This window comes from Leguminivora glycinivorella, chromosome 3 (assembly GCF_023078275.1).
Source record: "Leguminivora glycinivorella isolate SPB_JAAS2020 chromosome 3, LegGlyc_1.1, whole genome shotgun sequence".
In the NCBI taxonomy this organism is placed as follows: Eukaryota; Metazoa; Arthropoda; class Insecta; order Lepidoptera; family Tortricidae; genus Leguminivora; species Leguminivora glycinivorella.
In genome coordinates this window covers 6,134,090-6,150,944 of record NC_062973.1, presented here as the reverse complement: position 1 = coordinate 6,150,944, position 16,855 = coordinate 6,134,090, and the positions used below count along the sequence as shown (strand labels likewise).

Here is a 16,855-nt window from a genome sequence, read left to right as displayed (position 1 = left end):
CGAAATAGCGCTGCCAACTTAGGGTATATATATGCCACCTTAGACAACTGGTGCTAGGGGTACGTTTGGACACATATAAAATGCAAAAAAATGTCATAAAAAGGAAAAACTCATTGATTCATAAAATTAGGCATAATGTTCTATTCTCTAGATGTAGATTTAAATGTAAATTAAGTTATTTAATTTTTATGCCTGTGGTGTCGGTTTCGCTGGAATGACCCTAGATTTCTTCAAGGGAACTAGACGGTTGCTAGGCAACGGTTTCGACTTCCATGGGTTCCTCGGCAGTCTTCTTTTTCTTCTTCTTGTTGGCTTTCGCAGACGAGTTCAGGAGGGACTGTTGACAAAAAATACAGTTGCAGATAATATGAACTTTTTTATTTATTTAACAATTTCTATAAGACAAAAGGGTGAAACTGTCGTAATGTTACGAAACAACATGTTAATAAATAACAGATTGGCTCAAGTATTACGTTATAATATACCCTGGGCTTGTACCAAACGCACAGAAATACAACGTGGTCTGGAAAGATTTCAGGGAAATGAATAAAGACACTTAGAACTGGACAAAAGATTGCTGTGAATGAGATGCTGTTAATATGAAAGGCTTTAGAAACTATCATAATATCAATGGATTCAAATCGATGGTCATTGGAGCTGGGAACGCCCTTAATCTACTACCTCTGCCACACAGTCGACGAGCGGCGTGGGAAGTAGGCAGAGGCATAGTGTGGCCGCGCTACTCGTCAAGCCCACCGCTCCCCATTTTGTCGGTTTTTTGGCGCGAGTCGGCGGGCCGGCAACAACCTAGTGCGATAATCGCGCGAGTAGGGCAGTGTGTGGCCGGAGAGGGCAACATCGCAGCAGCACGAGGAGCATAGTGTGGCAGAGGTATATAAGGGCTTGTGGGTTCATGAACTTGCGACAGGCTTTCCTTTCTATATCTGTGGTTGGTACTCACAGTGAGCTCGGGGTCCTTGATGGAGCGCTCGCTCTTGCAGGTGGCCTTGTCGAAGGGCAGGCCGGTGATGCGGTGCGTGCCGCTCGGCAGCAGCAGCGCCGTGAACTTGAACTGCGCCACCAGCTCGCCCGGCCGCTCGTAAAGGACCTAAACAACAAAGTCAAACAAAATTAGCCACAGAAAAAGTTTTATAAAGCTGACTCGTAAATGCGGCGCCGGTCAAACGTTTTTTTCTAGTTATATCAATAGTGTGCTCAGGTGTCCGCAGTGTCCACGAACATTTATCAACAAGATTGGCCATTTACACACCAGAGACAGCAACGGACAAAGCAGTCGCCGTGACCGTATCGGCCGTGGAGTTATTATTATTATTTTTCTACCCTCGAACTGTTATTCGTCATTTACAGGGTCGTGCAATAGATCTTTAAAACCCTACTTTAAAGTCTATCCCCTAAAGCCAGCGTCCGCCGGCTTCCGCGCACGCGCAGTAACGAAAAAATTGAAAACGCATTGTTTAGCTCCGTAACCATGGCAACGCACTGTTATAACGATACTGCGCGCGTGCGCGGGATGGCTTTGGGAAGCTGCGCTGACAGTGCAAACCTTTGCGTCAAAATACAGGAAACAGTGTGAATTTCACGAAAGTTATTCTAGAAAACTATTAAAAACTGCATGGTCGTAGAAAAAGTATTGTATGCAACGATGTTTAACTGAGTCTTTATATCAAATTGTTATCCACGCCACTCGACTTTTTGGACTTCCTTTAAACGCCTGTTGCATAAAATACTGCTTCTATTCTAGCTTATAATTGATTGTCCCATTAACCGCCAAAATGATATAACGCGCGCGACCATAATTCATTCCACATTCATAAAGTGCATGATGAAGCTATATGTTGGACGCAACATATTAGAAACTGTGTCGACAGACAATAGGACAAGTTTTTGAATAGTTTCAAGCAATTTATGTTGATAGCACTAAAGGTAAATGTTGTAATGTTACGAAACAACGTGTTAATAGATAACAAATTGGCTCAAATATTACATTTTAATTTACCCTGGGCTTGTACCAAACGCACAGAATTACAATGTGGTCTGGAAAGATTTCAGGGAATTTATGCGTAGACACTTAAAACTGATTAATTTTATAAGTTCATAAGTGTATGCAGCCGGAGCTCAGTATGCTTGTACTCGTCTTGTGTGTCGTATTCTCACAAGCAGGCTGATAAGTGATAAGATAACATCCATCGAATGGTAATCTGTGCAGTACGATTAGCATCAGTTAACGATTCGGGTTTTATATCTATCTTGCTCGCACTTATGCGATCCGGATAAGAGCCGAAGCCGAAGGGTAAAAGCCGAATCGTTAACTGATTTTTATAGCACCGTAACCCCCGTTAAGTGCAGCCTTCGTGCACGCTTATTCTGGGCGTGCAGCGGAGAGGGTGTGTGGCGTGCATGTCAAACAATTGAAGGTCATACAAAATTGTCCTGAGTCCACGCTGCAAAGCGTGCACAAGGGCAGGCCTGCCCCGCCGAACCGAACGCTTCGAGGAGCACTCAGGCCTTACACTAACCCCCTTATTCATAAACGTACTCTAAACTTACAAAGCCGATAAAGTTCGTTTGTCCCTTTCCGACGTAGTGGTGTGATAGAAAAGGACAAACGAATTTTATCGGCTTGATAACTTTAGAGTACGTTTATGAATAAGGGGTAAGAGTTTATAGACGTATGCAATATTTACCTGGAAGGGCTCGATAAGTTTGTGGTTGACGCACTCGACGACGCCTAATCTCGCGCTGGTCTCCTTGTCGAAGCTCCTGAGGTTGAACGGCATGGACCCGTGCTTATTGCGTACCTACAAAAATACAAGTGAATAAGCCCTTTTTCAAATTATGTTATGAGGTTTTTGAGGCTGAATACTTTTCTTGTTTGCTAAACAATGTCAACAAATACACATATAAAAGTTAACATTGCTTAGATAAATTTGATACTTAAATATATTATACTAGTTTTTGTCCACGGCTTCGCTTGCTTTAGAAAGAGACAAAAAGTAGCCTATGTCACTCTCAATCCCTTCAACTATCTCCACTTAAAAAACACGCGAATTCGACGCTCTGTTTTGCCGTGAAAGACGGACAAAGAAACAAACACACACACTTTCCCATTTATAATATTAGTATAGATTAACAATCTCTTTTACATGACTTTTGACCAATAGAAGTTAAGTACTAACAGCAACACTTAAATAACCATCTGTAGACTTTATGCCCTTGTAATTTGTAATAATGATAACAAATGTGCAGCAAACAGTGTTGTCGATGGAACAACATCTGGGTGCACTTTTTTTAGAAGGAACACACTGCTCTTAAGACAAAAAGTATAATTACTGATTGCTCACAGCATCTATAAAAATACAGGTCACTCACCTCGCTGTAGAACATTCTAGACGCCTTGAGTTTCAACTGGTAGATCTCCTCGGTCTTCTTGTATATCGTACACCGCGTGTCCATTTCACGGCCCTACAAAAAAACGGTACGTCAACTCAAGAAACAGACCTAAAACGAACACCGTAAAACCATGACAAATGTAGTATAAAATCTTTTTCCATTTCCATCCGGAAATGTACGAATGTTAAAGTCCGACAGAGATTTATCATGATTTTTCTTTCAATCCAATACAAGAAGTAATAATGTTGACTGAAGTGACATTGCAATTGATACGAACGATAATACGCAGTATATATACGAACGATAATATAGCCTGAAGCAGCAACTATTATGCGTTACATCTGTATCTCCCTCTCTGTTTTTATAAGCAATTACAATTTTAAGAGCAATTAGAAAAGGTCAGATAATGAAGAATTTTTCGATGTTGGCAGGCTTTGATTATTCATATCTTATTGCCAAAGCAATAAGGTTCATAAATGCCAGGTGTGTTTCTTTACGCACCTTCTTCTAGTCAATTTAAGCTTGATGATGATGACTTTGTAAAGACTTGGCCTTGTTTGGGTCCTACTGTTATTCTTTTGGTTGATATTTGTCTCAACATCATTTTCTGTACAAAAACTATGGAAAGTATTAAAATGCGATCGCGCTATCTAGTTATTTTAAAACTAAACATTAATTTCAAGTTATTGTATGTATAAGTAAACCAAGAAACAATAAGTATTTCCCGGTAGAAATTATACAGTTATTTTCCCCTGAGAACTGCCAGGCATATCATTGTAAACATCCATGGAAAGAATTCAGGGACTACTTGTTACGACGCTATGTCTTGACATTAATGATAGTAGTTATCCATGTCACAAAGTTTTTATATTGCCAGTAAAATTGTCAGATTTAGGTATTAGATATATGTAGAACTAGCTTTTGCGTGTGGCTTTGCTCGCATTAATTAACTCCACTTAAACAATCACGTCAGTTTGTTGCTCCGTTTTGCTGTTGAAGACGGACAAACAAACAGACGCACACACTTTCCTATTTATAATATTAGTATAGTACATGAGCAGTTCCCAAAAACTTTGTACATAGCCATGTCAGCAAACTTTGATTGAATCTATTTTGTTACCAATATTTAGACAGACATAAGTAGACACTTTCATAAGATATATACAGGATAATTGTTATAATTAAGAAAATATAGAGAACTGAAATGACGAAATAAAACTTGCAAAAATATTCAATTCATCAAATAAATCTTGGTACTTTTTGTGAACTGCTGATATTAGGATAATAAATCCTATGTTAAATTAAATCATACTTTTTGACAAATGACCATGTAAATATGTTACACATAAAATCAATTTTCAAAGAAATAATAATTATGAACTTACGACACCCTCTCCCGTGGAAACGAGGACATCCATAGCGTACACCTCATAGGTCTCCAGTGTACACTTCTCGTGCTCCTTCCGCTGAGCTTCCGAGGGGTTCTGGATGATGCTCTTCTCTCCGTCAATGCGGAACTGCTTCAGCTGGTGTGACAGCATACCCTCCACGGGCTTGCAGCCGAATTCTGCTGAGATCTTCTGAACAGCATCGGTGACTGCATAATTCTGTAAGGATAAACACCGTGTTTTTTTGTTTTCCGTTAAATTCGACACGCAGTTAGGTTCAGCATCAGGAACCACCCTGTATATAGCTTTTTGTTAAATTCGAAATTTTTTTTTTCCTTTTCATACATAATAAATGGATTAATTAGTGTGAAAGGTCCTTAATCGTAACATTAGTCATTATCAAGTGTTTGAGGGCACATGTCAAAACAAATAACATTAGGAAGTGGTAAGGGATGCCGCCACACACGTGTTCAGTAATTAAATTATTTTTTTTAGTACTTTGAAAACCGTAAGAGTTATTAAGAAGCTAGTTTCTTAGAGAAATTGATCGTATTTGAACTAAAGAATCTTCCCTTAAAGTTAACGGAATTCAACAAAAAACAGGTTGTATAATAGAAAATGAAATAATTTTGGTTGATAGTAACAAAGGAGGAGTATTGCAAACTGAGTACTGGGCTATAGGTATAAATAAGATCTCTTTGAGATCCAACAAGATTATTGTATGTATAAGTAAACCAAGAAACAATAAATATTTCCCAGTAGAAATTACACAGTTATTTTCCCCTGAGAACTGCCAAGCATGACAATATGAACATACTTGGAAAGAATTCAGGGACTGTTTTTTTTTAATTTCTGACACCTTCATAATAGTGCTGTTAATTTAAATTTATAATGAATATTTGTTTGTCACATTGACTTACTAGTAAGTTTTACCTGAAAAATAATGCCTATTTGTATAAAAGTTACATCAACCTAAATGAGAAATTAAAACAAAAACAAAATTCATCTAATAACTTATCAGCACATGCTGCATAAAAAAATGTTCAATATCACGTACTTCACATCATAACACGTAGGTATAATTAAATTGCATAGTAAAATTAATAAATGCTTTCATGCATTGTAATAATACTCCGAGTACTTACATATTTACAAAATTAACAATGTGTGTGGTTTTATAACTAATTAAATGGTTTGTTTGATAAATAAGATAAGTGACAATAACAATATGTTGACAAAGACCACCAGCTGAGTACACAATATGCATTACCACGGACTATACATCTGTCAACTTGGCAGTTCATTGACCTGAATCTAATTTAACAATGCAGTTGTACTTCATTATTTATAATAATTTATTACATAGTGTTTAATGATGAACTAATTGAGCGGACTGTAATTTAATAAAATATCTTTAAGACGAAATTGACAAAGATAACTCGAAATTTTAGAGATTTAAACAAACACTTACTGGGGAAAAAACAGTGCATATGTCACATACCTTTTAGCATGAGGTTCCAGTGGGTTGGTTTCAGCTCGCTTACCATCAGCCTTGGTATGCAAGGCGCACGTGCGGGCCCGGCTTACCGTCTCCTCGAGCCCAGAACTGTTCTTGGAGCAGAGCTTTCTTCCTGTCCACTTTGATAATGTGACTAGCACTGAGTTTAAACTTAATTTAACGATAATTGTTGGGAAAATGTGACTTTAACTATTTAATTAGCAATAAATGGCAATTTTAATGCAGCGACGCGTTCGCAAGTTAGATCGAGAGCGAAAAGAATGTGAGGTAATGGCTACCGGAAATGATTAGTGCCGGGCTAAACACACCGGAAGCTAAAGACAAAATAGTGTTGTTTCTTTAAAAAACCGATATTCATACGAAAGTTGAACATACCGCTCACCTAAATATGCAATATTTACTCTACAAATAGTGCTAGAGTTCGACAAACTACTTAAAAACTATAATGTTAAACTAAGTGATAATACTAGAACGACGAAAGTTAATTTGAAAGTGGTAAAGGACACAGCTTCACAACTGGTCTTCTGTACTGACCAGTAGCAGTTTGAATTGTGACCACTCTACAGACACCGTCAACTCCGGGATGTAGAGCAACGATGCGCCCAAGAGGCCATTTTAAAGGGCTTGTCTGTTCGTTAATCAACAAGACCAAGGAACCCACGACAATGTTTGTATTTATTTTATTCCATTTCGTCCTCTGTTGTAGAGTATGGACGTACTCAGCGTGCCATCTACGCCAGAAGTCTTGATGCATTTTCTGTATCATTTTCCAACGATTACAGACACTTACTTTTTTATCTACAAGATTTTCCTCTGGGACAATCGACAACGGTTCCAGAGGTAAAAAATGGCCTGGAGTTAAGGCTGAGAGATCACTAGGATCCGAGCTAAGAGGTGTCAATGGACGAGAGTTGAGCATAGACTCAATCTGAGTCAGAATTGTATAAAATTCCTCGAAGGTTAACCTTTGATTACCTACAACCCGTGCGAGGTGAGTCTTAACCGAGCGTATCCCGGCTTCAGCTAATCCGTTAAAATGAGGCGTACCCGGAGGGTTAAACGAGAATTTAATTTCTTGGGCATCAGCAGCACCTTTCATGAGTGAACCAAGATAGTTACTAGCGCCCACAAAATTCCTACCCTGGTCAGAGACAATGTTACTGCATCGACCACGACGAGCGACAAACCGTTTAAGAACACAGAGGAAAGCTTCTGTCGACAACTCTGAAGCAAGCTCTATGTGAATGGCTTTGGTACTAGTACATACAAAAACACAGATGTAACCTTTGTACGTTTTCGCACCACGGCCACGACCGAAAGCGATATCAAATGGTCCTCCATAATCAATGGCGACACTCGAAAAAGGTTTAATTTGCGAGACGCGAAAGGTAGGCAAATTTCCCATAAGCGGCGGAGATGCCGCAGAGGGATTGGCACGAAAGCATTTCACGCAGCCTCCAATCACTGCCTGAATTGCTCGTTTTGGCGACAAAATCCAAAACGTTTGCGCAAGTAAATTTTGTAAAGTTTGGGCACCTGGATGTAAAAATCTTTTATGATATTCGTCAATTATTAAAAGAGTGAGTCGGTGGGAGCGAGGCAATAAAATGGGATGTTTGACAGAAAATTTAATAGGAGAATTTGCCAAGCGACCGCCCACCCTGACAATACCCTGACTGTCAATGAATAATGAAAGCTTGCGCAAACCCTTTGGCAATGCGTTCAAACGATCCTCCCTTAATTGATTGATCTCTACACTGAACGAAGTGAGCTGCACATGTTTTACTAAAAACATGAGAGCTGCAGTGGTTTCAGCTGACTGTAGAGATCCGACAACTTTTCCATCCTTAGCTGACCGTAAAAAACGGAAACAGTAGGCTAACACACGCTTTAATGTGAAAAGCGAGGAGAACCTGCTAAGGACTTCATCAATTAAGTTAGGATCGGCCGTCACGAGTAAGCTACAAATACGTTGTTCCTCTACAATACAGTCATTGCTTGGATCGTGCAAAGGTGAGCAAGGCCAATCCTTCTCTTCCTTTACCAACCACGACGGACCCTTCCACCAAATATCACACTCTACCAAATCTTCAGGCAGTAACCCCCTGGATCCTGCATCAGCAGGATTGTGGTGTGTACTGACGTGACGCCAGCGATCAGGAGCAACAAGATCCTGGATATGGCTCACACGATTTGCAACAAATGTTTTCCAGCGTGAAGGGCACGACTTGATCCAAGCTAACGTTACGGTCGAGTCTGACCATGCAAATATTTCCTGAACAACATAGAGAGGTTTTAATGCCTCTTGTGTTGACTGCATCAGGTCTGCCAACAACACGGCAGCCTGCAGTTCCAATCGAGGAATTGATAATTTACGCAGAGGCGCAACCTTACTTTTGGCACAGCAAAGCTCTACAAAAGTAGAGCCTTGTGTGTCATCGACACGACAGAAGACGACAGCAGCGTAACCACGCTCCGACGCATCACAAAATCCATGCAATTGTAATGAAACAAACGAATGGATGATGCGACGGGGAATAACGACAGATTTCAACGACGGAAGTTGATCGGTAAATTTCATCCATTCTGATGTGATTGCTTCTGGAACATCATCGTCCCATTGCACCCCAGATGACCACAAGACCTGCATTAAATATTTAGCGTGAAACGTGACAGGACATAAGAATCCTAGCGGGTCATATATGCGCGCTATATTCGATAAAATAGTACGTTTAGTACATTTCTGATCACGTGGTGTTGCAACCTCAAATTGGAACGAATCTGTTTGTGGACGCCATAACAATCCCAATATTTTAAGGGACAAATCCGAAAGTTCATCAAAATGTTTAAAATCACTCGAATACAACTCAGAAGATGGAAGGTCAACGATAAAACCTTTATGGTTTGAGGTCCATTTTCTCAAATGGAACCCACCCGACGACAAAATTTCAGATAAATCTGATCTAATTTTTAAAGCTTGCTCAATAGAGTCAGCGCCTGTCACGACATCATCAACATAAATGTCTCTCCCAAGCACTTGTGACCCTTCAGGATAGGAGTCAGCAGTCTCCTCCGCTATCTGTGCTATTGTGCGCAAAGCTTGATACGGAGCCGATTTCACACCATAAGTTACCGTCCGCAAACGATAGTCTTTAACTGGGCCGTCAGTCGAAGGTCGCCACAATATCCGCTGATACTCAGCGTCCTCGTTTGGCACGAGGATTTGACGATACATGGCCTTTATGTCACCCGTAAAGACTATTTTATGCCATCGAAACCTAGTAAGGACATCAAAAATATTAGTTTGTAACTTAGGTCCAGCTAGTAGTGTATCATTAAGCGAAATCCCATTGCTGTCACGACAACTTGCGTCAAAAACGGCTCTCAGAGGTGTACTGACAGATTCGGGGCGCAAAATACCATGATGTGGGATGTAATTAAAATTCCCGACACTAGAGACAGGCGGCGCAACCTGCTCCATATGACCACTGACCTCATACTCTTCCATAAAGGAGGCATAAGCTTTACGAAAATCCGCATGCTTTGTAAGCTTGCGTTCCAACGAAAAAAATCTCCGCATTGCAATTTCACGAGTGTGCGAAAAGGTAGGCTTGTTCGAAGGATCGACGAAAGGTAGAGGTACCTCGAACCGGCCTTCACTCGTGCGACAATAATTTGCACGGAAGTTATCTTCACATAGTTGATCCTCTTTCGACAAGATAGGTTTACTCGGACCACAAATATTTTCTAGTTCCCAGAACCTTTTAAGAGAATCATCCAACGACAGCGACAAGTTTGATTGTGAAGCATTCGACACGAAAAAACAATCTTTCCGACAATTAGTGAAAGATTGTGTACGAGAGGCATAACAGTCACCCATCAGAACCCATCCGAAAACAGTCTCCAAAGCCTTTGACTGCCCCTTCCGGCCCTCCTTTTTACCACTTAAAATGGAAGATGCAAAGATCTCTGCATTTAAGAGTAAATCTATTGGGCCCGGCTTCGCAAAGTCAGGGTCAGCGAGAGGTAGACCTTGAATGTGATGCCATTCCGATGTATTGACTCTATAGTATGGTTGCTCCGGACAGATAACTGGAAGCACTGACGCTTGGAAGTCAAAATTAACCATTTCTGATCCAATAGGTTTAACAGAGCATGATAACATACCCTTAGGTGCAACTTCAGATAGTCCAATTCCAGTAATTGGCTCGCTAGTATCATCTACCTGTAAACCTAATCTTCGAGCACAGTCATGGGAAATAAAATTGACACCACTAGCACCGTCCAAAAGAGCACGAGCTATTTGATAATTACCTGAACTATCCCGAACAGCTACCCGAGCAGTAGCAAATAAAACTAATCCATTACTTTGGACCGACGTCAAAGTCACTTTGCTATTTAAACCGCTCACCGTTGGCTGAGGTGCTGGTTCAGCCTCTGGCGAAGCCGGTTCCCTTTTCCAAAGTGTAATAAAGTGTTGTGGGAACAACCGCATATACTGCACCGACAATCCGATCGACATTGTTTAACTTTATGAGTTTTGGAGAAACAACAAACACACAAGCCCTTGTTTTTCACCACCTTGAACCGCTCCGAAGTGTCTAAAACTTTAAATTTTTTACAATTTTCTAAGTTATGCAGTTCAGTACAGAAAACACATATATTTTGTTGTGTGGCAACTAGTGTTACCTTGCCTTTACCTTTAATGGCACTTGTTACGGGCTTAACCTCCGTTACTTCCAGAGCGCGGACTTGTTTTTCAACAAACTCTTGTAGTGATTCAAACTTTGGAATTTCATTGGAATTGAACTCGAGGAGGAAGGCCTCCCGAGTCGCCTTGTCCAACTTTCCCCACAACAGATGAAATAACATAAAGTTTTTATCGGGTAAGTCGAATCTTTCTAACACTTGTAATGTTTCTCTAAAAACACGATGAACTTTTTCTAATTCAGTTGAAGACTTGGTCTTCACCTGTTCACAAAGTAAAATCTTTTCATAGTACCCAAAGGCAATTTGCCGTTTTCTATTGTAAAACTTGTTTAAAGCATTGTAAGCATCCATGTAACTGTTGTCCGAAATTGGGTAATTCTTAATCAAATCTAAAGCCTTACCTTGACACGATGTCATAAGATAATGCAGCTTTTCAATGTTCGAAATATTCCTTTTATGAATTAAGGAATCAAAGAGTTCCTTAAATGACAACCAATTGTGCAAGGAGCCATCAAATGGTTTCACAACAATTTTAGGTAACTTCGCTGAATTATTATCACTACTATCATGTTTGTCAACAGTTTCATGTTTGCTTGTAATGACAGGCTCAGCTTTCCTTAACCTTGTCAAGATTGACTTTACTTTTTGTTCAAAATCGACAGTAACCGAGAACTCCGTATTTACATCCTTTGTTTTCTTCATTATAGCCTTTTGGGCACGATGAAAGTCTTCAACTATTGGGTTTAAGTCGGCCGCGACATAACCCTCTAAATCTATACAATCAAAGATTAACTCTAACCGCATAACCGCGTAATTGCGTTCAACCCTATCCATGTCAACGTCTCTATTGCTCACATCAATGTCCGACATTTTTCACGTAATAATCACTGTTGATTTATCGAAAAACGAGAACGAAAATATAAATAAACAGTTTACGTTACTCAATAAAATTAACTTGTTGACTTTGACAATGACAGATGAGATGACAACCGAATTGTTGCCATACACCAAAGCATAGACTAAGACCGAACGAGATGAGCGGATTGAACGAACTGTCACACTGCTACCAACCTAAATTCTACTATAAAAGTCACACTTCCGGTCAGCCATTAACCGAATCGAGAATTAAAAGTTTTACCCACCAATTTATTAGAAAAATATTACGACACGACAAATTTGATATTTTACTAAAAATAGGTAACTTTTCAACGGATCCGGCTCGAAGGACCAAATGTTTAATGATGAACTAATTGAGCGGACTGTAATTTAATAAAATATCTTTAAGACGAAATTGACAAAGATAACTCGAAATTTTAGAGATTTAAACAAACACTTACTGGGGAAAAAACAGTGCATATGTCACATACCTTTTAGCATGAGGTTCCAGTGGGTTGGTTTCAGCTCGCTTACCATCAGCCTTGGTATGCAAGGCGCACGTGCGGGCCCGGCTTACCGTCTCCTCGAGCCCAGAACTGTTCTTGGAGCAGAGCTTTCTTCCTGTCCACTTTGATAATGTGACTAGCACTGAGTTTAAACTTAATTTAACGATAATTGTTGGGAAAATGTGACTTTAACTATTTAATTAGCAATAAATGGCAATTTTAATGCAGCGACGCGTTCGCAAGTTAGATCGAGAGCGAAAAGAATGTGAGGTAATGGCTACCGGAAATGATTAGTGCCGGGCTAAACACACCGGAAGCTAAAGACAAAATAGTGTTGTTTCTTTAAAAAACCGATATTCATACGAAAGTTGAACACATAGTCAATAGCTATACCAAATCACTGTTGTTATATTACAATACTAGCTTTTGCCCGCGGCTTCGCCTGTGTTAGAAAGAGACAAAAAGTAGCCTATGTAGTGACATAGGCTACATTTTGTCTCTTTTTTGGCAAAACGGAGCAACAAACAACACACAAATTATTTGTTGCTCCGTTTTGCCGTGAAAGACAGACAAACAAACAGTCACACACACACTTTCCCATTTATAATACTAGTATAGATATTTACAGACACATCAGATATAAAGAATATAATTTTTAGTAGTATTAAATAGGAGTGGTACACTTGAAATTTAAATAACTCTTATCTTATGAAATTTAATAAAGTAAATAATATTGATAAACTTGCAATTCCAAGTTAAACCATAGTTTTCTGGTTTTTAAAAATATATACCTTAACACTTTAATGGGCAAGACTAGACTACCTTACACATCAGTACCCTATAAAGGGTTAAATGTTCTCAAACTTTTCTACAATTTGTAGTATATTTGATTAATTACCTCATTGTCTGGCCGGAGCAATCTCAAAGCAGCTTCACTTGCGTAATGAGCAGCTAGGAGGACATCTGCGGCACGGCCCGTCACCTCCCCGCCTCCAACACAGACGGTGTGTGCGACAACTGCGATGAAGCCTTCTATGTGTGCACCCAAATCTCTGCAAAACAAAAGTTATGTCAATTACATTTTACTATACAGAGATTCAGTAGACTTGATATATTTAATGTCATAACAGTAGGTAATAGGAATAAGAGCACAAATCAGAAATAGGAATTGTAGAATTCAATATTTTGTCTTTCTTAATAAGCGAATGTGTTTAGTAAAACATCCCACTTTGTTGATTGCTATAAAGACGAGATTTGCTTCTATTTTTATATGAATAAACTGACAAAACAGCTAATGAAGCTGTGAGGGATCAGATTCTAATAAGATTGCAATATGGTTACATTAGGAATTAAAGACTAAAGTATATGAAATTTTATCAAGGAATCTTTGAGGTGGCTCTGATAAAATATACAAAGTTGAATAGGTCAAATATGACAAGTTTAGATGGCAAATTAAATTTATTCTGATTTCATTACCTGTACCTAATAAAAGAATACTTATCTATGCTATGGGTAACAATAACAATAAAATAGTTGTATATGAATTATTTTGAATGCATATTTCAATAATTCATATATTCTTCTAAAAGTCTGTAGGTAAGAAATGAATATAAATTTGATGTACGAGGTGCGGTCCAAATGTCTCCGGCCCGACAAATATGGCGGAAGAGTTTAAAAAAAGTATGGATATCATTGTGTTCGTCATTTATTCCACTTTTTTGGTGTATAGTTTCTTTAGGTGTCTGTTGGCTGTAGGTTTTTTTTACGGTGTTTAGTGCTAGGTTAGTGCCCAAACTTTTATCGTGCTTACAGCGAGATGAGTGAAAAACCGTGAGTTCATGAAACTTTAGACCTGCATAGACACCGCGTAGCGAGTTTTTTGAATGCAATTGCTACTGTAGATGAAACCATGGTTATGTAAGACGATACTCTGTACAAAAGAAAATTAATGGAGTGACAACGTCATGGTGAAAAGGCGCCTAGAACAACCTCTATCACAAAATGCACGAAAAAAGACAAAGGCTACGGTATTCTAGGGTTGTCACGAAATTATAACGATTTACATAAAAGAAGGGTAGACTACGGTAAATAGCAGATGCTACGCAATATTTTTTGTCCAATTACGATAGCAAATTATGCAGAATAGTCTTTAAAAACTTAGCAGAGGCACAAGGGCATCTCCGCGACAATTTCCCCGTTCACGCTGCTTCATTTTACAAGGTTGCTATGACGAAATGTGTCTTCAAAAATATTCGGCACCTACCTTATATTCGAGACGTGACCCCAAGTGATTATTATTTGTTCTAAAAACTTAAGGTAGACTGAAGTAGAAAAAAAAAATCTTCGTTTGACGAAGTGACCCGTGCGGTTTATAGGGCGATTTTGAGGACAAAAATCTTTATTATTTTTATTAGGTGTTGGAGAAGCTTATAAAGAGATTTGAAAAGTGCGTTGTGACAGAGGAAGACTATATTAAAAAATAAAAATAAAATTGTAAAGATATGTAAGCCCTTTCTTTGTTAGGCCGGAAACTTTTGGACCGCACCTCGTAAAATAGAATAAACTATCTCAGTAGGTACATAACTTAGTTAAATTCATAAAATAGTATTGTTTCTTATCTAAACATTTCACAATCACATTGGGAACTGTAACTAAGCAATATGATCGGAAATCCTTATTAAAGCGAATTTCCTTAAATAATGTCTTATGTATATAAAGAGGTTATAAAGCTGCCTACTTACACTTTCACCAAGTCACCCTGTTTCAGGACGTAGTCAGTTTCACTAGGGATGGGTGAGAAGTGACATATACAGTTGTTTACCGACACGCATGTTGGGAATGCGATGCCTTTTTTGGAGTCTTTCTCCTTCTTGAACACCTTTGAGGTCTCATCAAGGATAGTCTTGTCTCCGAACTCGCAAATCTCTCGCGCAGACGCGTCCGGGACGCATTTTGCAAGCACTTGCTCTAGAACACCTGCAAGAGACCAAATGTGTTTAGTACTAATAAGATATTAAGTCAGGAATGTGCCAAGAACCTCAACAATCTCGGCGGACTCGGCACATTGCCCGCATGGCGATGACATGACACGCGTCGGTTTCAGCCACTAGAGCACCCTAGGCACAATCGAGGGCCCCAGTGCCATTTCACAGAAAACTTCACTGCACGATCAACTTACGGTTCACAATTTGTCCGGCAAGTTTGTACTTGGTCACAACCAAGTCCTCTGCGATCGTTTTTTCCACTTCTTTATCGTCAGCCATTTCCCAAAACTGTGGTTAGGTTTGTGGTTTGTGTGGATGTCAGTCACGTGACTCGGACAAAGAGCATTGAAATTTATGGTTGCCAACTGTAATAAACATATAATTTGTATAGACGGTCAAGCAAATCTTGACACTATAAAAAAGCGGTAAATTTAAAAAATCATGGGCTAGCCACACTGGGTTTAAATTTTTTCGAAACTCAATTCTTGTGTCGTTCTCTGGCATATTCCCTGGTGTCATTTGTATCAAAACGTAGTGATTCAATGCTCTTTGATTTGTATCTTATCGGTGGTAATCCTTGTTTGTTTGGTTGATAAGCTTTGTAAAAAATTGGTTGTCTGTAAAGTCGGTTTACGGACGGTAGTTTAACGTGATAACGTCAAACATTACAGTAGTATAGACAGGGGCGGTCAGAGTATAGCAAAAGGGGCCCGATTCTGGGACTTTTTTCACGTTTTTTTATTTATTTATTTATTTATTAAAAATACCAAAAGTTAACAGTATTTCACCAAAGCACTTATGTGGTAATATAATTATGTACATGTTAAATTGACATAAATAAAAGCAAACACACTTAATTTACTAATCTTAGAACCCTAATATCTCAGTAAATATTAATGGAGAAGAAAAAGTTTATATAACAAAACATCCTTATTTAAACGTGTTCTATATGATTTATCAATATTAACATAGGTTATATTGGTAAAAAAAATCATCGTAAATTTATTATAAAAGTATTAGTATAAGTCTCTGGCGCCTTAGTAAGTAAAGTACTATGGGAAAATTCGCAACTTCGTACTGCTCTAACTCCTAAATAAGTAGGTTTTTCAAACAACTTCATTCTATAAAAGATGCTTATTTTAATGCAATATTTCATGTTTTTAAATTACAAACACTCAAAAATAATAAACACGGGCGCGCCATCTGTCGCAGCTGTGGTGCTTTACTCAGGCCACACGCTACAACCATACCGAGCGCATCGATCAGCCGCTTAGTTCCTACGCGCGCCAATAGATGGCGCTTTCGCTCTCTTGGGAAACGGGACAATGACGTCATCTTTTTCGTGCATGCTGCCCGTAGTAACGAGTTATTAGACGTTATCACGTCAAAAGATCACTAGTACTAAATAATTACTACGTATTACGTAATACTCAGAAAAGCAGTACGTGCCGCGCGACTATA

At 39.0% G+C, this 16,855-nt stretch overlaps 1 protein-coding gene across 1 annotated transcript; it reads right to left on the bottom strand.

The window, feature by feature from the left end:
* Positions 1-214: 214 nt before the first annotated feature.
* Positions 215-15,747, bottom strand: LOC125224843 (proliferation-associated protein 2G4). The gene is made up of 8 exons (XM_048128339.1): positions 15,589-15,747; positions 15,152-15,386; positions 13,309-13,462; positions 4,797-5,018; positions 3,391-3,483; positions 2,706-2,819; positions 962-1,108; positions 215-337 (listed from the first exon to the last, which is right to left on the bottom strand). The coding sequence occupies exons 1-8, from the start codon at positions 15,671-15,673 to the stop codon at positions 251-253; spliced, it is 1,137 nt and encodes a 378-aa protein (XP_047984296.1). The 5' UTR covers positions 15,674-15,747; the 3' UTR covers positions 215-250.
* Positions 15,748-16,855: the final 1,108 nt, after the last annotated feature.